Source organism: Pongo abelii, chromosome 7 (assembly GCF_028885655.2).
Source record: "Pongo abelii isolate AG06213 chromosome 7, NHGRI_mPonAbe1-v2.0_pri, whole genome shotgun sequence".
NCBI lineage: Eukaryota > Metazoa > Chordata > Mammalia > Primates > Hominidae > Pongo > Pongo abelii.
In genome coordinates, this window is record NC_071992.2 from 30873840 (window position 1) to 30897916 (window position 24077).

The 24077-nt window shown below is 38.1% G+C and overlaps 1 protein-coding gene across 12 annotated transcripts in view; it reads left to right on the forward strand.

Moving 5' to 3' along the window:
• HMBOX1 (homeobox containing 1) overlaps positions 1 to 23472 on the forward strand; it is a 162803-nt gene extending 139331 nt beyond the window's left edge. For 2 of the 12 annotated variants that reach the window (XM_009243663.4, XM_054561391.2), the window contains exons 7-11: positions 15917 to 15999; positions 18117 to 18212; positions 19713 to 19807; positions 20049 to 20120; positions 21773 to 23472. In XM_009243663.4, coding sequence (XP_009241938.1) covers positions 15917 to 15999; positions 18117 to 18212; positions 19713 to 19807; positions 20049 to 20120; positions 21773 to 21910 — 484 coding nt within the window. In that variant the 3' untranslated portion in view covers positions 21911 to 23472. Of the gene's footprint in view, positions 1 to 15916; positions 16000 to 18116; positions 18213 to 19712; positions 19808 to 20048; positions 20154 to 21772 lie in introns of all 12 variants that reach the window. The other 10 variants (XM_009243665.4, XM_063726601.1, XM_009243666.4 and 7 more) reach the window with 7 other exon arrangements.
• The last annotated feature ends 605 nt before the right edge of the window (positions 23473 to 24077 follow it).

Sequence of the window (24077 nt, forward strand, 5' to 3'; positions counted from 1 at the left end):
GCAGTCCAGGTGTAAGCTGAGAGCCTTCGTTTGATTTCATTTACCTATATTTGGTCACCATTACTGCGAAGAATAAGGAAGTGACCCTAAAGATCATCTAGTTCAGTTTCTTGTTTAGATCAAGAACCTGTAATTCAAAGAGACTAATTAACTTGGTTACATTCACAGAATAAATGAGATTAAGTTGCTTATTTTGAGACCTTATGGTTATGGGAACCGTAAAATATGATTTGAAGAATAATTCTACTCATTGAACTTCTCAGCCCTTTATCTTCCTTAACTTTTATGTGGTAAACATTTATTGACTGTTGCTAAGAATTGGGACACAGAGATGAGGAAGACAAAAGTCCTTATTTCATTTAACCCAAATTTCTTCTCTTTGTACTTCTTGTTTCTCTTAGGCCCATTATTATTATTATTATCATTATTATTATTGTTATTATTATTATTATTTTGCTTTCGTTCCTAAACTCCTTTCTCTATCTTCCTCTTCCTCACCTTCTGGTACTTTATTTAGTTTGCCAAAAAGACTTCTGTTTATTTCTTTTTCTTTTCTTTTACACTTATTTCTTTTAAGCACACCCTCCACCCTCCAACTCTGTTCTTAGTTTTGTTGATTATAATGTAAAACTGAAGTATATGCTTTAGTGTATCTTATATTTTCTGAATAAAGTATTAGGTTCCAGTTTTGTTTTTTTTTTTTCCATGTAAAAAGCAAATTGGTCAATACCTTTTTTTTTTTTTGAGATGGAGTTTTGCTCTTGTTGCCCAGGCTGGAGTACAATGGCATGATCTCAGTTCACCGCAACTTCCGCCTCCCAGGTTCAAGTGATTCTCCTGCCTCAGCCTCCCGAGAAGCTGGGATTACAGGCATGTGCCACCCCAGGCCCAGCTAATTTTGTATTTTTATTAGAGACGGGGTTTCTCTATGTTGGTCAGGCTGGTCTCGAACTCCCAACCTCAGGTGATCCGCCTGCCTCGGCCTCCCACACTGCTGGGATTACAGGTGTGAGCCACGACGCCTGGCCGGTCAATACCTATTTTTAAAATCAATTAGTAAATGTTATGTAATTTCTTAAAATGTCCTTCAAGTTATTAAAATTATATCACTCTATGATTCTAAATAATTTCCTGTTTTTGTGTAGAGCCTTTGTTTTCTCTGAGATTCTGTGGCTTTGGATAAGAAATTATTTCCCACCCTAGAATTAAATCTTTGGAAAATAACTGATTCTTAGCATAACAACATGAACAGACTAACTTCAAAAAACAAAATCACATCCATAACTAAGCTCTAGCAGAAGAGCAGTTCTTCAGGACTGTTGTTTTAATGCATATTCTCATGATCTATCTTAATACTTTGTTTAGCAATCAGCTTGGATTGTGGTTCCCTCAGTTTTTATGGTTATGCATTATAGAAATGAAATATCTTGAGGTTGCTGCAATCTGAAAATGGAAAGAAATTATTGTTCACCTACCTTTTTATCAGTCTAGGTAGTTAGAATTACTTCCTTCTTCCTTATAAATGAGAAAACTAAAATCTTACCTTCCTACTGCTTAGAAGAAATCACCTCTTATTTTTCAGTTTATCTCTAAAACTTGTTTCAGTGCCTTACAGTTGCAAAAAAACTTAGATTTCATTTTCTTCTTTATTATGTTGCTGCTGAATTGAGCGAACTAGCTGAGGATATCTTCTTCATATCTCATATCAAAGAGCCCATGTGTCTGACCAAGATGGTGGTTATATTTGGATAGGAAATTCAGCAAATGTTTTTCCAGCTTCTTTACATTCAACTCTGATAGCTTTGTAGCAAGTGGCTAAGTCAGTGATGATGAATTTATTAAGTAGAATATCATTGTAAGATGACAGATATGGCCTATGTAAATTTGAAGAAAATGTAAATGAAATAATGTTAAGCAAAAGAAGAAACAGTATATTATTATAATAATGTAAAAAGCCATAAATATCCAAAGATAAATATTGAGAGAAACAAATAAATAATTTACTTTATATATTTAATAGTCTGTACATTTTTTTTTTCTTGTCATTTTTTTTTTTTTTTCTGATGACTTAGTGGTTAAAAACACAGACTTTGGAGTTAGAATAACTGGTGCTCCAGGCTCTACCCTCTTACTCACCAGCTATGTGTCCTTATGGAAATTGCTTGTTATAAATGACTTTAATAACCATACCTATCTAATAGGAGTACTTTGGTATGGCTTTAGGAACATACCTTTTCTAATAGTGTTGCTCCTCAACACTGTGCCCTGTGCTGAGGAGTACGGAAAGATTAGCTCCTAGCCCTGGCAGGCTCAGTCCATTGGAGGAGTCAGGTTAAAAATGTCACACAAGAGATGTGTACCAAGTACAATAAGGACACAGGAGAGTGGTGCAAGGAAAGGAAACCCTGAGGTGACAGTGGAGTGGGGTCCTGGAGAGTGGTACAGTTTTAATGGGGTGAGAAGAGGAAGAATGACATGGCCAGTAGTGGGAGCAGCATGTGCAAAGTCACAGAGGCTGGAAAAATGAGGCTGCTGAGTGTCTGCTCAGTCGGGTGGGAAATGAGGCTGAGTGAGTAGGTTGCAGCCAGACTGGGAATGACCTTACGCTGCGACATTTGCAACATTTGTCTTTCTCAAAGCATCCTATTTGTATCTATGTGAAGTATGTTCTTTTAATAACCAAAAAACATTTTTCTTTATCAGTTTTTGGGGTTGTTGGTGCCACTTTTCTCCCAGATATAAAACAGAAGTAATAACTCTTTTATGCCAATGATTCAGACTTTTTTGGGGGTGGGAGGAGGGGGGTGGATTTTCTGTTAATATTTGTAAAACATCCTGGGAATCAAAAAATTGAAACTGTTTTGAAAAATCTTTCTAGCCTTCCTTCTTAAAGACAGAAGCCTAAATAAGATTCTCCTTTCTACATGATCAAGGAAACATCTTGAAATTCCAGTCATTTTCAATTAGAAAAAAAAAAAAAAAAATCTTTTGATCAATTTTTTTTTCCTGCTGATTTGTGTTACACAGGTACATTGTTAACAAAAATTATAAAATTCAGTTTTTCTTTAACTGACTTCTATTAGAAAGGTGCATTGCTAGGATGAAAATTTGGGCAATGTCTTTGCCAGAATGAATTATTTCACCATCTGCTAAGTAAAGTTAACTTGGTATTTCAGTGGTGCAGTTTTTATGCTCCTTTGGGCTAGGGTTTGGTTATAGTTGGCTGGTCTATAGGCTGGCATAGTGCTGTGTGTAAAGTCTGATATTACAGAGTGTCACTTGAACTTGATTGAATATTTAAGAAGATCCTATAACTTTAACAAAATTAGAAAATGTTACCACCCTCTTTCCCCCACCGTACATGTTAGACTCAAGGTGGGAGATATGGTAGTGCAGTATTTTCTAATTTTGTTAAAATCGTAAGGCATTCAAATCAATTTGATGATTGATAATAATAATCAAAAGATTTAAAGTGATCCAATCAAAATGACTCAAAAAACAGGAAAATTACTTTTGAATGCCTCAGTGTTGTTTTCCTTAGAACATTATATCATTCTCATCCATTAAAAAAACATTTTGTGGGAGCAGAGTTGAGTCCTTTAAAATGTGATGTTTGTCCTGGCCTATAATGAATGAGGATGTAAAACGTGCACTCTGCCCTCCCTTAGGCTGCTTTGCCACCACCGCAACCCCTGGCAAGCTGGTCTTCCCTCCTCTCTCTTCTGATGTCATTGCTTTTCTAAGAGAACATGCTGGAAGAATACACTATAAATTTTGGAATTAATTATGCCAGAAGTTGTATTTTAAAAGGAGTTTATCCTCTTTTATACTCCTTATGGAATGACTGGGGTGGAACATAATGAACTACACCTCCCATATCTCTCTACAAATAGAAGGCAGTTCTTAACATTTATATAGACAGCAGGAGCCTGGACATGACCTCATTTCAATCCATTAGACTATTTGAGGAAAAAACAACAAAACTTTCCCACTTATTGACAGGTAAAGTTATCCCAATCCATTTCTCATAGCCAGTAAGAAGATGAACTGTGCTTAAATGCATTTTAAAATTGGCAAATTATACTTCCTGGTTCCTTTTTGGTCAAACAGAAATAGCCAGAAGAGAAATTATCATGATGTTTTTGAGGCAGATTAAAATTTTTCCCTATCCTCATAGAGATGCTTTGCTAGCAGTTTCATTTTGCACAAATGGTATACCCCTTATTTCTCTAGTCCCCAAGCCAATTAAACAGGGCAAAAGACCCCATGTTCCTCATACAATGTTCTGTGGCCACAGTTTACAAATAAATGAAGCACAGTTAGGTAAATACTGGTGTTGTATATAATGAGTGACCAATTAAGTATATGATTCATCCCAGAGCAGAATTCTAGGCATCATATTATAAACATTAATACCAAGGGAGATCAACTTATAGACGAATTGGAAAATCTTCACAGAAAACTAGTGAGCCTTCAAAAACTCAAGCAAATATTTATTGAGCTTCTACTTTGTACCAATCATTGTAATAGATACTGGGCAATACAGTAATTAACAAGACAAATGTGGTTCTGGCCTTAATGGCATCAAGAAATCATTATTGTTATACTAAACATTCACAACATGTACAGAGGCTTATATATGTGTTTGGTGTTTGAAGATCTCAGTTGGTAGGATCTGAACTTGTTCGTAAATATCCAAGTTTGGTTGAGGCAACTTGAATGGACTGTTAGTTTAGTGGTAGGAGGCATCTAAAAGTGGTCTTAGAGTATACTCTGAAAACCTAGGAGTCCTGATTATAGTAGTGTCTTATCCAAATATTGTATTTAATTGGTTCCTACTTTGACATGTCATCCATTAAATTAAAAGGCCAGATTAAGCTATGTTTCTGTCCTTGACACTATTATGTAATTATCATCATCTTACTAGGTTTGTCATCAAAATATTTTTGCTCTGCAGTGTGACTGTGAAGAAATTTATTTAGCTTGTATACAATTGGTAAGATAACTTTCCAGCTCTGTCAGTATTAATATAAGTAGCACATTTTTTGGTCAGATGTTATCAGAATTAATTTGGCTTTTCAAAAGGCAATTGAGGGCCAGGCACGGTGGCTCACACCTGTAATCCCAGCACTTTGAGAGGCCAAGGTGGGTGGATGACCGGAGGTCAGGAGTTCGAGACCAGCCTGGCCAACATGGTGAAACTCTGTCTCTACTAAAAATACAGAAAAATAGCCAGCCATGGTGGTGCACGCCTGTAATCCCAGCTACTTGGGAGGTTGAGGCAGGAGAATCACTTGATCCCGGGAGGCGGAAGTTGCCGTGAGCTGAGATTGCGCCATTGTACTCCAGCCTGGGCAACAGAGTGAGACTCTGTCTCAAAATAAAATAAATAAATAAACAAACAAATAAACACAGGCAATTGAGGACTCATTTATCTAATCCTGGTAGTTTGACTGAATGCCACCTAAAACAGCAGCAAACCTAAGAAAAAAGAAGTAAAAGTCTAGGTTTAAGAACAAGTAATAAGTACCCATGTGTACAAAGTATTGTGTTTCTCCCTCTGCCTTCAGAGACATATCAGGATAATCCCAGCCCAATGCACCTCTGATTCTTAAAAGAATCTATGCTATTCTCCATGCTTGGTTTGTTGCTTATTGAGAAAAAGAATTTGGATTGATCCCTGGGAGGACCAGTTCTCATTTTAGATACAGACAATAGCCGTTTAGCAAGAGGTAGTCATTTTGCAGAAGCATAGTATTGATCATAAGAAAAACCATGCAAAAAAACAATGGATTGATCCTCATCAATCCTGTTCTGTTGATCTCCATGTTATAATAATTATTGGTCAGTCGTGTCAGGTTTGTAAGTGACCAGTTTATAATTCAGCACTTTTAAAAAAAAGAATAGGCTCCCTGCCTTGGGACACCTTGTACACCAGGAATAAGAAACTTAATTCTAGGTCACCTTACAAACTTCTTTGGTAAACCTACCTCCTACCAAGTGAAGGCTGACAAAACAGAGAAAGCAAGATGCAGCTGCCATCTAGCTAAAGTGGAGCAAATGCAGGAAGGAGTATACCACTGCCATTGCCCTAGGAATTTGTGAACTGGTTAAGTGCAGTTTACTCAAATAGGAGATGGGACTTAGGTACCACGGTTTCCACTGGTATGACCTTAGTTGTCACTCATATTTGGTCGTTTCATTAGGAAACTAGGAAATCCACAGACTAGCAAAACCAAACACTGCCCTCTTGTGCATGTTCTTTTTCTTCATTATTTAAATAAAATGGAGGGCTAAGCAAATACTTGCTAAATTCAGCGGTAGTCAAAAGACATGTTTCAGGAGAAATACTATTTCTCAGTTGTTTTTCTTTAAGTTGGTTCGAATTCGTCACTTTTACTGTTTTTGTGACACCTCTAGAAAATTATCTCCATTCTTTTCATGGTCTTCATAGACATGATTAAAAGATAATATACATTAGAAGGAAAACCAATTGTTAACATAGTAATAAGACTCACACCAAACCTCTAATATGGTAGCACTTCATTTAAGGCTGCATGTTTTAGGACAAGTGATAGCCTGTATTGTTTCAAAGGCTCAGTAATAGTATAAAGTGTACTAAAAACTCACCTTCTAAATCTAGTGTTATGCTTGACACCTGTTTATCAATTGGCAAGTGGGGTCTAGTGGCAATTAGCATGCTGCAAGTAAATGAAACATTTAAACATAGAGTCTGCAGTGAAGGGCCGGGGGAAAGGAAAACTATGTTAGGGCACATTTCATACATGGTGTCCATAATTTTTATTCTCATGTATGGATTTTTTTCTTTTTTAAACAAGTAAAGAAAAGCATCCTACCATCCTGATAATGATTTGGAAGCTTTGTTTTCTGCTAGTGTCTGAAGAGGCATTAACTCTTCTAAGATAGGTTAACTGTGCAGTAGACAGACTTTTAATGGGTGTTGATGTTCTGTTTCAAGTGAGAAGTCCCAGGGTTTATTTAATTCTCCTCTGCTCAGGAAAAAAGGAAGGTCAGTGTTATGGTTGTGTCTCCAGAGCAATTAGATTTCCTTTCCCAAAGAGGAAAAGGCAAGGCTAGATGAGATGTAATTGTGGTCCTTGGGCTATCATGAGTTTCCTTCTGATACCATCACATCTTTGCTTCCAGAAACTCTTGTGAAATTAACAGGAACTTGGTCTAGGTGATTCATTGATACAGAGATTTTCATTACATATGTTAAATGCAGTCGGAAACAATACTTTGTCTTAGCTGAGTAATGGCTGTTCCTGAGCCAGTGAACTAATAAGTCAGGAAACCTGAGTTATAAGTCATGTGACCTTGAGCAAGTCAGTTCTTTCTGGCTCCTTATTTGCAAAGTTCATGTCCTCCCCTGCAAAATAAAGAAGCTTTCAGCTTAAAGGTCTTTGATTCTTTGTCAGATCTACTCTGTGTTACATCTAAATCCATGTGTAATGAGCTGTGTTATGCGATTCCATAGGCATTTGTAAATTAGGCTTCAAGAATTTACTTTCTCATGTGAATCACTTCCTAGGCCAGTACTAATTTTTCCATTTAGTACTCTCTTCTCTTTTCATGGGCTATTCTATTTTAAAACCTTAAGATGTTGCAAAGTCATGAAAACTTACAGCTTCTTCTGTAACAGAACTCATTTATATTTTAGCTTATGCTCACACCTTCTAAAAGGTTGATATGGACAGAGCCATTATTTATTTTATTAAGTCTGTGGAGTTAAAAATAAGCTCATCTGTAAAAAATACATTAGTATAGAACATCTTTTGTTTGTTATACCTCAGTGTGTTTGCAAAACAAACTTTTAAAATGCAAATTGGTTTGTTGCTAAAAGTTAGCATTAAGATAGGCTAAAGTTTATTATTTAAGAATAATTTTAATCTAATTCCATTTTGCTGATACTTTAAGACAGCAAACTTTATTTTCAAATAACGCTTTTCCAAATTATAAAATTAGCACATGCTTAATATATAAAATTGAGGGATACACAAGAAAATATAAAGAAAATTAAAATACCTCTTAATATTACCATCCAAAGATAGTAATTGTTAACATTTGGCATATTTCATTTTAGTCGTTTTTCTGTGTATTATGTGTACATCTACATATCTTTTTAAACAAAAGATGGTTATGCCAGATATGTAGTTTTATACTTTCTCACTTATATGATCTTTGAAACATGATTTTCATTGACTAAATCCATTTTAAGAATATCCTCTTATTTAGTACCCAGTCCCTGGTGGTTGGATATGTAAATTGTTTTGTTTATTTCCAGAGATCACTTACCACATAGATACTCTCAAATAGGAGATGGGACTTAGGTTCTAAAGTATGTTTAAAGCTGTTTTTTTTCCTTCTTCTGAAAGAGTAATCTTTCTTCTAAAAGCAGGCCTTTCCTGCCCACTGCCCAGTAAGTTTACTTGGTGATGAAGAAATACACACTGAATTGTAGTTAGTGGGAAATGTCTGGCAATCCTAAAACCTTATTTTGGATAACTGAAATGATGAGGTTTAAATATCTCTTTAGCAGAGATAGTTCACATGAAGGCACAGAAGAACATGTTCATTTACGTGGCATTATCCCTTGCTTGGAGAGTCAGTCTCTGTCTTTTCTATATGCTCACGCAGACACAAAAGGAGGAATTATTTGGCTGCAATTTTTATAGACTTCAGTGTTATTGAAATGAAAGTGGTTCAAGGACATTTCCATTTGTTACTAGCTTATGGTTTCTCATCTCATGTAAATTATTTTGCCACTTTTCATTTTAATTCTTTGCTGTCATTGTCTGGCAAAAGATCATTTGGTTTCTCCCTGTGAAGACATTCACTGATCACTCAGCCGACAGTGTCCTTGGTAAAAGTGTAGTGCCCTCCGGATTTATTTTATCACTTTTTTATTGCTACCTGTGGACTTTTGTTTATGCTTCTTTTCTGTTTTGTCTTAGAAAATGTTTAGGGCTATATACATTTCATATGGACTAGAAGTATGTTTTGAGCTCCAGAGTTTCATTTCAGAAACAGGTCCCCTTTAGAGTCCAACAGCCAAGTTCTCCTACAGTTTATCCACTTGGTAACAGAAATTTCTAGTCCTTCAAAATAATCTAAAATGCTGGAAGGTGAATAACAGTGTGTACTGTTCCTAGGGCTGTCTTGAATGCATTTTATCACCATTCCAAAGCATCTCTTGAATCTCACCTTTCCTTTCTATGTCCAGGCCTCAGCCTATTTGAGGCCTTCTCCACAGCCATCATCACAACTGCCTAACTGGCTTCTGCCTCTAGTATCAGCAGAGATATTGCCCTACATAAATAAGTTTGATCTTAGAATACCTCTGCTTTAAATTACAGCTCCCAGTTGCCTAGAAAGTTAACTCCATACCCTTTAAAATCTGGACCCAACCTTTCACAACCCCCTGATACACTGTGTATTCTAGCCACACTAAACTCCTTCCCATTTTCAGAACATTGTAAGCTCTTTCGTGACTCTTTCACAGCCTTTGGACATGGTGTCGTTTCCTCTGCCTGACAGCATTTCCCTGTACCCGCCCTCTCTGCCCTGAAAACCCTTGCTCTTTCTTCAAGACCCTGCCCAAGTATACACTCCTCTCTGCTACCGCAGTACTGTATTCATAAAACTAATACAATTCCTTTTACAGTACTTCATAATATCTTCTTTACATACCTGTATCTCCTGGTGACTACTTGGGGAAGCTTTGTCTGGTTCACCTTTGCCACCATGTAGCCAATTGCCCGGTATAAACTAGGACTCAACATTTTTAGGTGATTAAAATGAATGATTAATTCAGTATATTCAAAATCAAAGTTATTAGATCTATTTCCCAACTTCGTTGGCAGCTCATTTTGGTTATATATAGCTCAGAAATAAACAGAAATATCAAAAATAAACACAAATAAAAATATCTTAGGCTAAAACCACCAAATGTACTTAGAGAAGATAATTGTACAAAGTGGTGAAATCCTCACTTTCTCCTGAGATAGTCTGGGTTTTACCAAAAGTCTTAACTGAAACCACTGTTTTCTGTTTTCACCTTTGTTTCCTTTTCTCATTCATTTATTCCCTAATGTATTCATTTATTCAGCCATCTGTTGATTAGATACTTACTGTCTATTATATGCCAAGCATATTTTTTGGGCTTAAATACCTCCTTTTGTCAGTAGTTAGAAACTACAGCCATCTTCCTCTTGATGCTTCCTTTTTTCTGAGCAACTACTATATCCTCCTTGTCAGAGCACATGTGAAAAAGACTCAGAGGATTTTAGTTGACATTAAATTCAGATATGTATATAATGTAGTGTGGTCCTAGGGTGGCCACATAATTTATTGTCCAAAGCGGGACACTCTGGGGGATTAAGATGGGATTTGTTAATAATCCCAGATAACAGCACTATCTCAGGCAAACCAGGGTGTATGACCACCTTTATGTAAGCCCTATAGTGTAATCAGATCACATCACTAGTTGCCTTCTGTTTTTCAAGTATGTCTTAAGTTTTTATGCCTTCATATTTTCGTCTTTACTGTTAATGTTGCCTTTGCCTTTCCAATGCCTGCAGCCTGTGCACCCCTCAGAAGCCTGCCCAATTCAGTGAGCTTTCCCAGATCAGCCCAGTCCATAGAGATATCACTCTTTTCTGAATTTAACATGTTGTTTTATACTTAATTAGAAGATAGATGCATTTTATTTTGTCACAGTTATGTTTTGACTCCTTTTATTATTTAGCTTTTTTATATCTTCTTCTCAAACCATAATCAGGTCCCATATTTTGAAATTACTCATACCCCTCAAGTACAATGCCTTATGCATAGTCACGTAATACATAGTTGTTTGCTATTTTATTTCCTGGTCTACCTTTATCTTCAAAAAACTCTTCTACTTATATCAATATTGTGTGTCTTTTCTCACAAAAAAGTTTTAAGAGTTTTGCAGTAAAAAATCTTATTACTCTTTAAACTTAAATATTTACCATGAGGTACTATAAATGTCATTTTATCAGTTTAGATTATACTGTATATCTTGAATTAATATTTTTTAAACATTGAAACATTACAGAAATAGAGAAAGAAGAAAGTTGTGCTAACAGTCCTTTGTATATACCTCCAGCTGCAGTAGCACATTTCAATGAAAATTCATATTTTTTAATAGGCCTACATTTCTTAATTACAAAAATAACAGGTCTTTAATAGAGAAGAAAGGATTAATTAGTTACCAGGCTTAGAGATTTAAAACCATATTGAATCAGTTCTTATTTTCTTTAGCCTTCGATTTGGAGAAAGTTACTGATTTCCTTTTTTACTCTGGTCTTCTTTATTTTATATGGTTAGATCCTAAAAATACAGATTAATCTTTAATTAAATTTAATTAATTTTAAACCTTTTTAACTCAGTACAAAAAATTATATATACCATGAATAATTGCGAATTCTAATTTAGCTTCCAGAGATAGCATGGCTTTATCTATTTGTCACAAGAACAGAAATCACAATCCTAATATTTTCTAGCTGGTCGAAATACACTTTCCAAACATAAATAGTTACAGAGTTGTATTGATCATTAAACTATTTCTTAAATATTGTACTGTCTCCCCCAAGTTCTCTTCTTAAAAAGTAATTTATAAAAATAGCATGTGTTTATTTCAGAAATTCAACAGAGAAGCATATAAGGCAGAATGTCAATTTTTTTTAAATTTTTTCTTATTTCTCCAAGAAAAAGTGAAAATCGTTCTTAATTGCCACCAATATTTTCCTGTTTTTGCCCCCATCCCCAACACTCTCGCTTCTTTGAGATAGTCATTGCTAACCCCTTAGTACGTATCCTTCAAGATCCGTTTTGCAGTACCTCTTTGCCCTCTCTTGTTAGCAGTTCATTTACTGTGAGATCCATTTCTTTTGGAGGCCCCCACACTGGGTTGGTGGTGCCTTTGTCTATCATTGTTGACTCGTCAACACTATCATTAGTGGGCAGCGCGTGTGAGGATGAGTCAGACTTGTACCCTGGCATCAGGTGGTTTTCAGTGTAGTAGAAGACAGATGTATACAGTGATAACTATAATACAAGATGAAAGCTATGTAAGAGAGGAACAGATGAAGTGCGGTGGGATTCATAGGGCAAAGAAAATACCTTTGATTGGCCAAGAGGTGATATTTGAGCTGTACCCTGAAAGATGGATAAGATTTGCACTGCGGGGTCGGGAAGGCAAAAAGCTGATGTACTTGCAAGAGAAAGGCACAGAGATGCAAGGAGTTTACAGAGTTATTCCATTTTCCTGGGTGGTAGCATGCATATATGGGAGTAGCAGATAAAGATGTAGAGGTTGTTTGGGGGGGACTTTGAACACCTCTATAATAAACCTTTGAGAATTTCTGAACAGGATAGTGACTAGAGATGTGCTTTAGGAATACTAATCAGGCATTGGAGGGGGTATAGTGTCATTACAGGCTTTGCAGTCACTTGGAAAAAAAGTTGTCACAATGAGGTGCACTGGCCAAAGAGCTATTGCTTAAAAGGAACCCGTAGGTCTTAGCAACTACTGTATCCCATCAAATCTAAGAAGGCCTTGATTGTAAGACACACCTTATTTGACGTACCAGTAAGGGAGACAAAACACCACCAGTTATAAAATGCATCCTGACTTCAGAGATCACAATAATGAAGAAATATGTATTATAAAAACAGTGAAGTAAGATCACTGTATGGGCACAGGGAAAAGATGAGATATGCAGGAAAGAAAGGAGAGGGTTGAGAAAATGAAAGGAAGGGGAATGAGGTCAAAGACAAAAGTGGAGAAGTTGACCTTGAAGAGGAGGAGAGTGCATGCATCTTCCTCTGCCGTAAGACAAATGAATGAGTAATGCTCAGAACAGTGTACAAGTTGAGAAGCCAAGCAATTAACTCGTATTAAATAATATCCATCTTCATAAGAGAGAAAAGCAAGGTCATCTGCAAAAAGTGACAGTGGTCAGTTTGAGGGTTTGGGGTAAGAGAGTGTAAAGTTTTCAGGTAAGTGAGGCAGGAAAGATGGGATATGAAAGGCAATTGGTTAGAAAAGACCAATAGAATTCCCAACAGAAATGAGGGTCCCAGTTAAGGTTGAAAAATGTGGATTTATTAAAAAAACCAATTGGCCCTATTTTATGACTTTGTCCAGGAACACTTGGTCCCCTGAGAGAAGGATGGAAGAAAATAAATGGAAGTTGCTTTCTGCAGGGTAGGAGATTGGCTGGACAGGTATGGTGGAAGGACAGAAAAGCTAAACAATCTAGTTTCTCCTAAGGGAAGTTGCTGATTTCACATGCCATGGAGTTCAGGCTAAGAAAAGAGAGGTGAAGCCCAAAGAGGAGAGATAAACAGATTGTTTTTGTTTTTGTAACTGGTGGGTGAGGGGATTAAGCAGTTAGAAATAATAAAGAAAGTGAAGAACAAATTATTTTGAAGAGGAGGCATAGGTAAATACAAAGTTGACTGGGGAATTTCAGAATTTAAGATCATGGAGGTAGAGTTCCAAGGGTTAAGCCTTGAAGATAAAGTGTTGTCTTTCTGGTGAACAGATGGGAGTATATCTTTGTGTATCTTGGAAACCTCTAAGGCACCCCGTTTATTTCAGTGTGAAGTCTTCTTAAGGAACAGACAAGGGTCTTCACAAGCTGGCCCCATCCCACCTTTCCAGGCCAGTATCTCATCATTGCTTTGTGCAAGCCCCATGTTCTAGCCACATTTAACTCTTCTCTATGCCCAGAGTCCTCAAAAGCTTTTATCTACCATTTTGCCTTTGCACATGCTGTTCCCTTTTATATAAAATGCTCTTCCTTCTCTTCTCTGCCTTGCAACCTCCTGCGCATTCTGTAGACCTAACTCAGATGGCACTCCTCAGTGACGCCTTTCCAGGCTCCTGCCAACAACACCGAACACACCTTCATCCGTGCTCCCTCAGTGCTCTGTCCATACATCCTATGGCATTTCACCACAGGATATTGACTTACATTGTCTCTCTCTAGTAGACTGTGAACACTTCAGAGTCAGAAACTATATCATCTTTCTTTACCCACAGTGACAAGCACATATTAGGTTCTTAGTATCTGCTTTTCATTTTTGTTAAATTTTGTGTAAATGAACTCATCCAGTACATCTCAGAAGTTATGACCTGTGCATTTAGGTCACCTGGAAATCTTGTTAAAATTCAGATTCTGATTTAGTAAGTCTGAGGTGGGGTCTGAGATTCTGCCATTCTAACTGGCTCCTAGGTGACAGCCATGCTGTTAGTTCTCAGAGTTAATCCAAAGCATCTCAGCCTAAGTAAATAGGCATAGGGCAGAGACAAAAGCATTAGAAATGTGAAAGTGAAGCGATTATGAGGGTAGTGACTTGGAAAAATCCTCCGTATGAACACTGGAGTCCCAGAAATGATAGGAGAAAATCATGCAGGAAGAGATGCTCAAATAAAGCAGAAGACCATGGTGGAGGGTGGTAGTTGACAAGACTGGGAGGATATAGCTATATGACTTACGTTTTACAGAAGAAAAAGGTGGTTAGGTGGGGGCAGCTGCTGTGAGTCAGGACTGCATCAGATGAGGTTAAGTAAATAAATAACTGGCAGTGAAGCCATGCCCTCCAAGGAGGAGTAGGCAATGAGAGGAGGGAGTAGTGTTAGGAGCTGGGTTTGCAGGTGATCCTCAGGAAGGGCTGGGGCCTCCAGAGCTGTTCACAGTAGGATGGCATTTCCACCAACGCAGACAGGAGTGCTGAAGGCATAAGAAAGGCTGGATTACAGGGAAAGGAAAACCCCTGAAGACATGGTAGGTGCTAGAATTTGACAGGGGCCCATTTCCTGATTGGAAGTTTCCAAGTTCAAACCATGAAAGTTCTCCTTTTCTTTTTTTAAACTCATGGGTGACTGAAAAAGTAGCACTAATAAGCATTCTATTCCCACATGCAGTCTGATGGGTCTGAGAATTCTAAGGATGGGTTCAGTAAATTAATCTTTTTTTAAAGTACTATTGTACTTTAAAAAGTGCAAAAGTAATACATACTTTTTTAACAAATGAAAAAGAAAATGTTTAAACTCCTCCCACTAAGCCCCCTCCCCACAAATCAGTAACTGGTATTTAAGCTTACTGTGTAGTCTTCCAGCTTTCATCTATGCAAACTTATATACACATAGGAATTTTTAAATTCTGTAATGGTATTTTCATATTATTATTGGTATAATACCAGTATTGAAAATAATGGTGTTTTCAATATTATTCTGCGGATAGTTTTCCTCACTTAGAAATATGTCATAAACATCCCTCCGGGTCAGTGGACAGAACTCTAACTTATTTTTTCCTACTAGTTTTAAACAGCTACGTGTAAGTATAGATATCCCATAATTTGTTCTGCCATTCTACTAATGGATACTTGGGTAATTTCCAATTTTTGCTACTACAAACAGTTGGACAATAAAAAAAAGTCCTATTGTTACCAGTGCCTAAATAATATAACTCTGTGACTTGAATCAGTCACACATATCAAAAATAACTTTTCTATCAATGACATCTTTTAATGAAGCACAGCAGTATGTAGACCTGTTTTGTCCCATATAATAGCCACTAGTCACATGGAGGTATTCAAATTTAAATTAGATAAAATTAAATAAAATTCAAATTCCATCTCTGACATTAGCCTCCTTTCAAGTGCTCAGTAGCCATTTGTGAGTTGTGGCTACCATACTGGACAGCATAGAAGATTCTGCTCTCACAGAACATTGCATTCGACAGCCTGGACCTAGACACTTGAGTGTGGCATCTTACAGAATATATTTTTCAATGAGTTAGTGTTTTAATGAGAGTATGTTTGAAAAATAAAAACTCTGTGTCTGTATCGGTTGCCTCTGCAGTTACTTCAATGAGAATCAATACCCAGATGAAGCAAAGAGGGAAGAAATTGCAAACGCTTGCAATGCAGTTATACAGAAGCCAGGTAAGGTCGCAGGCACAGCCTTGCTCTGCGGTGCAGCACAGCGCTTGGTTACAGGTTGGCATCTAGGACACTTAATCTTATACATGCCTTGGCATGGTGCTCCCGGCTCAGTCTGTGCCATCCTTCCGCAGGTGGCCAGTGCCCTGTCCTGCTCACACAGTACTTCTGAGGGATGTTTTTATGGTACTCAAAATCAAATGCTCACATAGGAGAGTCTTCAAGGAGTGACCCTACATGAGATATGAGACCTTGAAATTACTATTTTTTTAATGTGTAGATTTCCTTTTCTAAGAATTTAGCTAAAAGATATTATGAAATAATGTTAAAGTTTTAAATATTTAAGCAAGCTTTGTCAATATAAGATTAAGATAGAATTTTTATTATTTTTATTTTTATTATTATTATACTTTACGTTTTATGGTACATGTGCGCAATGTGCAGGTAAGTTACATATGTATACATGTGCCATGCTGGTGCGCTGCACCCACTAACTCGTCATCTAGCATTAGGTATATCTCCCAATGCTATCCCTCCCCCCTCCCCCCACCCCACAACAGTCCCCGAAGTGTGATGTTCCCCTTCTTTTTTAAAACAATTGTTATAAATTGTAAAATGCTGTATTTCTCTTTGGGGAAAGAATTCTTTTTGTAGTTAGTTTCTATCTCCTTTCCACATTGAGATGACTTCTACTTAGCTAAGAAAAATTTAGGGCAGTACCATTTTGAAGTCCTGTTGTTCCAAAGTCAACAAACCCACTTAAATATTTCAAATGTATTTTCTTCCTTGTGCTAAAATATTATTTCACATTTTACAGATTTTGTTAAACATAAACCATTTTCAGTTAATAGATCCAATTGATTTCCATGTGGCCAGTTATTTTGATTGGCCTAAAGGCTACATACAAAAGTATCAATGTTTTATAGAAATTAAGCAGACCTTCATTCTCCCTCACCCAGAAGCCAGACTTCTAGCAATGTAGACCCTACAAACTGCTCCAGTGACACACAAGTGAAAGGAATCTGTACCCTGTTTCAAACATGCCAAAAGTCCCAGCCCTAAAGCTGTGCAGAAACTTGAACTCTCCCTGGAACATTTTGCCCCCGTATCATCAAGGCCCTAACAAACCTGCTTTCTGGTTTCTTCACCCACTGTGGATTAATAGCCGAAAAACGAAAGGAAAGGTGAGGAGGGAATGTTACAGGGGGGTCTGTATTGGCAAGCATGGTACTATCCATAAAAAAATCACACTGGACTTCAAAGATGGTAAATCTAAAATGCAACTTGAATTGTGCTATGTAGTCCAACCCAGTTACAATAATGGATAGTCATAGCGGCCTTCAGCCTTCAAGAAAACATGTATAATATCCTCTGTCCTAAGACAGCAGGTAATTAGTTAACATAAGGCCTTAAAGATGTAAGTAAATTTCTGTTGTCTGGATAGTTGATAAAGAATAACTTATCTGGGGTTGTTGTGGTGGCTCACGCCTGTAATCCCAGTATTTTGGGAGGCCAAGGTGGGCAGATCGCTTGAGCCCAGGAGTTGGAGGCTACCCTGGGCAACATGGCGAGACCCGATCTCTACAAAAACCACAAAAGTTAGCCTGGTATGGTGGCCTGGGCCTGTAGTCCCAGCTGCCCGGGGGGCTGAGGTGGGAGGAGCACTTGAGCCCAGGAGGTCAAGGCTGCAGTGAGCTATAATTGCACCACCGCATTCCAGCCTGGGTAAGAGAATGAGACCCTTTCTCAAAAAAATAAAAAAAGAATAACTTATTCTGATAGAATAATGGTAATTAAATGAAGCCCCCATCGTACTGTCACATGAACGTGGATCTGACACCCTAGCCAAATGACTTTGTGGAATTCTCTAATATTATGTATGGCTTTCCGAATTGAAGCATGTTGTGTTACTAGTTGTTGTTTTTGTATTCATTTACATATTTATTCAGTAATTGGGGTGTTTACATGGTACCAGGTAATACTTTAAAAATCCCTCTGCATCTATAGTTTTGGCAATAAATGTAATCAAAAACAACAAAATAAAAATATTAGGCCTTAAAACTAGTTTATTCTTGGATCCCAGATACAGATTATCTGAATTTTATTGCATGTATTCACAGGCAAAAAACTGTCAGATCTGGAAAGAGTTACCTCCCTGAAAGTATATAATTGGTTTGCTAACAGAAGGAAGGAGATCAAGAGGAGAGCCAATATTGGTAATGTATCAGTGAGGCTGCTTTTCTTTTGTGCAGCAGTTGTGAACGTCATGTTTATGTTAAGATTAACTGCAGTTTAGAAACTGCAAGTCTAAAGGATCCTAACTTCTTTTTTTTTTTTTTTTTTTTTTTATGAGACGGAGTTTCACTCTTGTTGCCCAGGCTGGAGGGCAGTGGTGCGATCTTGGCTGACCACAACCTCTGCCTCCTGGGTTCAAGTGGTTCTCCTGCCTCAACCTCCTGAGTAGCTGGGATTATAGGCATGCGCCACCACACCTGGCTAATTTTGTATTTTTAGTAGAGATGGGGTTTCTCTATGTTGGTCAGGCTGGTCTCGAACTCCCGACCTCAGGTGATCGTCCGCCTCGGCCTCCCAAAGTGCTGGGATTACAGGCATGAGCCACTGTGCCGGATCTTAACTTCTAGGCCTAACAAAAATTGCCTAATGTCTTTCATTGTGTTTTTAATAAACCACAGTTAGTATTATTTACACTATTTGTAGTGTTATGGTAATGACATTATTATTTATAAAACTCATTGTTCTTAAAGTTCTAGAATATAGAATTAGACATGGCCCCTGAGCAATTGATTACTCCTGTGGTACATTTGAAAGATACTTGTAAGATCTTGAGAAAGGGAATGTAATACCCAGAATTTCTTTATTATTACTGGACTATGACTTAGATATTAGGAAACAATTGATTAATGGTTTGGAATGAAAGAGACTTAATAGACAAGGAACGCAGCAAAAGGCAGAGATAAAGAGCATTTAAGAAATATGAATTCTTGATGTAATCATTTATGTATATATACACATATCAAAACATCACCTTGTACACCATAAATATATACAATTTTTATTAATTATATTTCAATAAAGCTGAACAGAGAAAACAAAAATGCCAAAAGTGCCTTAGAGGGAACTATGAATACAACTGAAAAAGGAAGAAATAAAGGATTTGTTCCCATTCAAAACTGTAACAGTAATAAACAAGAATAAGAAATTTAAGTTGGTGAGTCAGGTGGGATGTTGGTTTTTAGCTTCTAAAATTGCATTTCATTTCTTCCATCCAAGTACTAACCAGGCCTGACCCTGCTTAGCTTCCAAGATCAGACGAGATCGGGCGCATTGAGCGTGGTATGGGCATAGAATGCATTTCATTTCCTTTCCTCTGTAAATACACTTTTTATTCATCAGTACAGTTCTCATATGCTTTATAGAACCCCAAGATAGGAGGACTGTTTAGTTAGTTAGCAAGTATTTATGAAGCGCCTAACATGCACAGCAGCAGAGACCCCAGAATGGCAAATGTGTCCCTCCCCTGACCTACATGCAGTTGAATTTCATCCGTCTTACAAGTCTTAAAAGAAACAAATATAGAGAAATATAGGTTCTTGTTTAATTACATTCTAATTTCCTTAGCACAAAAATTCATTCAGTGTTTCAGCCATTGTGATAAGGTAACAGATAATTTAGGGATCTATTTGCTTTTTTCGAAGAAGCAGCAATCCTGGAGAGTCATGGGATAGATGTGCAGAGTCCAGGAGGCCACTCAAACAGTGATGATGTCGACGGGAATGACTACTCTGAGCAGGTGAGCCCCTGCGCAGCTGGGCGAGATTCTTGGTGCCTGAGCAGGGGGGATAGTGGGACAGCTTAGTTCCATGGGTGTGGCTGATGGGGTGGGGGAGGGGAGACAGTCACTGTCCCTCCACTCTGCTCCTGTGTCTAGTTAGATTTCATGTAATTTGAAAGGAATGTGGTAAGATTCGGTTGTCCTGTTGAATTTGTGAGAGATCGTTATTCACCCACATGGATTTATTGTCATACAACAGGATACTTGGCAAGTACGCAATGGGGAGGAGGAGGAGGGAAGAAGTTCAGAGGGAGGCAGAGAAGCAGAGAAGGTAGAAGAAGAGAGGAGGATCTGATCCAAACAAGCAAGTTACACCATTCACGACACACACTCAGTGTTTGAGAAATACTAGGGGCAGCTGGACCCCATGCCTAAACATGTACCGACGCAGGGCACGATGGAAGGCCCCACTCACTCTGGCCCCACTGCAGTGGGAACCCTCCTGCCCAAAGGAGTGGTTCTTCCAGAGTCTCTGGCACACTGACACATGCATCCTCTCATAAGTGCAATACCTGCATGACTCTTCACCTCACCCCGATTTATTCTGCATTGCTTTTGGGGAAAATGTATTTAATTGTAGCCACTGCATGGAGTAATTCAGTAACTAAGACCGTGGGAGTCCCTCCTTGACCCCCACATAGATGTTGACAGATTTCATTAAAATTTTGATAGGATTTAAATTTCCATTTGGAATATGCAGAGAACGCATGGTACCTTCCCCTAGACCACAGCAAGAAAACTTCTGCTCATTTTTCTGGGGTCTGTGCTTTTTTCTTGCCCCCCAGCCAGCTCATATAGTCCAATGTGTTCTTTAATAGCCTCTGTTTACTACACACCTAGAATGCATGCAAGTGTGTGCTGATCCCTTTGTAAATTCTAAAAACTAATCTGTGAACATCAGAAGGAAACAATGTTGTCCACACTTCCAAACAACTACCATTTTTTTCCATTTAGGACTCTAGTTCATAGCCCCAAGAGAATATTCTGTAAGTCTTTCTGTTCGGAAACATTCCTCTTATTTTTCAATCTACCCACATAGATGGATCATTTCCATCTTTTTTTACAGATGCCCTAAGGGCAGCACATTCCATGTTTTGTTTTTTTCCTTAAGGGACTTACCCTTTCCAAAGCTCTTTGATACAGAGTTCCCCTGAAGATGACAGGTGAGAAACGTACCCCTTATTTGTAACACCATCTTCAGTGCCTGACGTACATCCTGCAATGCCAGCTTCCTTCACAGCTTTATTGTTTAACACATTGAGCTGCGCAGGGAGGACAGCTTCACACTTGTTCTAGGTAAGACGACTGCCGCTCCCCTTGCACAGCTGCCTCCAGCAGGAGAGCTCAACACCTTCCTCCCCTTTCTCCCGTAGCCATTTTTGGCAGTGACATGTGTCCTGTTGTAATGGAGAATTCTTTTTTTCTTTTTTTTACAAAAATGTATTTTTTATCTGTAAGATGTAATTGTAAGTTCTGTCTAGTTTTCTCAGAGAGGGACCATGAATTCTAATAATCTATTTGTAAGAGCAGCAATCTGGAATTTAATAGCTCACTAGTATGGCCTTCAGTGATTAGTGCTATATTTGTTACAAACAGAAAGATCCAAATTGTTGGTTTTATATCAATCACTGCAGGTTTGATCATCATCACCAGCAATCTTATTAATAGAATGAACAGAATTCTCAGTGACGAAAACCATTTTTTGTGCTTTTTACTTGTTGAATCATAAAATTATCAACTGAAAATCTTTGGACCTATATCCATTCAGTGTCTACTTAAATACAATTTACCTCTATTTTATCATGAGCCCCTCCCCCAGTTTCCTCCCACGGATGTTCTGCCTCCCCTTGGCCCAGCATGTCTCTCTGTGACTAAAGAATTCTTCCAGTCCACTAATAACATTTCTTATTTCTGCACATCTAGGATGACAGTACGAGCCATAGTGACCACCAAGACCCCATCTCATTAGCTGTGGAAATGGCAGCAGTCAACCACACTATCTTGGCATTGGCCCGACAAGGAGCCAACGAAATCAAGACAGAGGCCCTGGATGATGACTGATAGGGAGGTTAAACATGACAAGTTAACTTAGTTTAGACGTAGCACCTTAGCAGACTTTCCTCGGTCCTTAACATGTGTTCTTACAGTATAACTTGCAGTTTCTTGTATGTCAGGTAGCCGTTAGGGTCTTGTTCTGTGAAGATGGCATGGTGCCCTCAGCCTTTGCATATACTCTCTCAGTATTAATTCCCAGTAAATAATAACCAACCAACCAACCAACCAAACTTCCCTCTCCCAGCCCCCGAGGCTAGAAAATCTTGCTGCTCCGTCTTAGCATTCCAAGAAAGTGCTTCCAGGTATTTAGATAGCCCTCAGTTCTCAAATATTAGACTACATGTAAAATCTTGGGTACCTTTAGATTCTTGTAACACTAGTCTGTACCCCCTTTTCCTTCCCCAAGACTGATAGGATGCAAGCTGAGGTCGTGGCACAGGAATGACAGACACCATTTGGGGAGTATCCACAGAGTCAAAGGAACACTAGAATCCCCACCTTAGCGTGAGGATAATTGATTTCCAGCTGCAATAAGCCGTGCCTCATTATAGCCACACTGTGGCTAGATTATACTTCTTTGGGTGCTGTGCTAAGAATGTCAATGGAAAAAGCCGATCTCAGATTTTGTTTGAAGTTAACATGCCTGACACAGACATCCTTTCCTCTCACAAGCTGTGTGACTTAGTAGATAAAATACTGCCTTCTGCCTTTGGGACCATGATTAAAAACAAAGACAAAAACCAAAAGTCATAAAAAAACAAAAAACCCAGCTTGAGAGCATTGGAAAAAAAATATGAGCTGAATGTCTAATGGATGCTAAGTCCAGTTTTCAGAACCACTGTACATTCCACGGCACAGTTAGCAGTGCCTGCCTGGAAAAGTTTTGGAGGTCATCGTGGAAGTTGCTTTGCCTCCTGTCAGTGTCCCCTTTCCCTGCTACCAAAAAAGTCTTTCAAGGATGGAGCTAAGGTCAAAAATGAGTGAAAAAACTTGCAGTGTTTGTATCCATTAAATGGAAGCCCCCTCAATCTGAGAGGTCACTAGAGGACTTCATAGTGGGGTTGTGCTGCCTATCACAGATGCAGACACTTGTCCAGATAGGAGCAAAGAAAAGCAGGGGACGTTTCCTACTCACATTGTGGCTGTATGAGAACACGATGGGACTGCTTTGCTGTTCTTTACTCTGTCCTTGGAGAGGTGTGAAAAGCTGTATTGCTACAGGCAATTTATTTAATAATTGGAAGCCATATTGATAATGGATGTGGTAATATTTGTAAAGTTTAATCTACTTTAAGCGGCAGTAACTAATGGAATTTTTTTCCTTGATCACATATGTAGCACTTTTGTTACTTTTTAAAGATATTTATATTTGATAAATCTTTTTTTCATTTTGAGAACTCAAAATACCAAACAGTGAACTTGCGTTCTAAAGTCACCCTGTGATCACCTTGTCATCTAGTAGCAAAATGATGAACTATTCATGCATCAAAGAAAATTACATCTGCTGGCCTTGTATGAAAATGATCTCTTGGCATCCCGATTAAATGACACACTGTCACTGTGGGTAAGAGGAAAGAGCCTTCAATGTAGCAGCACAGGGTGCGCCTGAAAGAGGTATAACTGCTGTGGATTTTCTGCCTCGCTCCATCTCTCCTATGTATAATGAAGCCTTGTTTAAAGGGGCATGTGGGGCTGGATGTTAAGCAGGGCTTTTTTGTCCATTACCTGAAAACAATTTCTAAGATAAAAGGAAGGTGCCATTTCCTTACCTCTTCACCCATCCTCCTCCACCAAATGTATTCAACTTAAAACTATGAGAGAGAGAGAGACTGAATGACCTTCCTCACTTTTCCCTTTCTCATTCAGGAGATACTGAATATCCGCCAGTTTCTAGTTGGTTTCCTTCCACTTAAGGCACACGCTGACTGCATCATTTCCTTATCTGTTAATCCTGCTTATGTGAGTGTGAGGAAAGTCTCTGAGAGGGCATGAAAGTGCCACCTTATATATGTCTGTGACTTTAAAAAGCTATATGCAGGGCCTGGTCCCACTTTTGTCCATGGATTTCAGGGGGAAAAATATATATGTACTTTTTTCAGCTTCCAAGCATTGAAGTAAAGTGGAGCCGTCTCTTCTGTTTTACTGTATTACTTGAACCAACAAATTCAAGAGT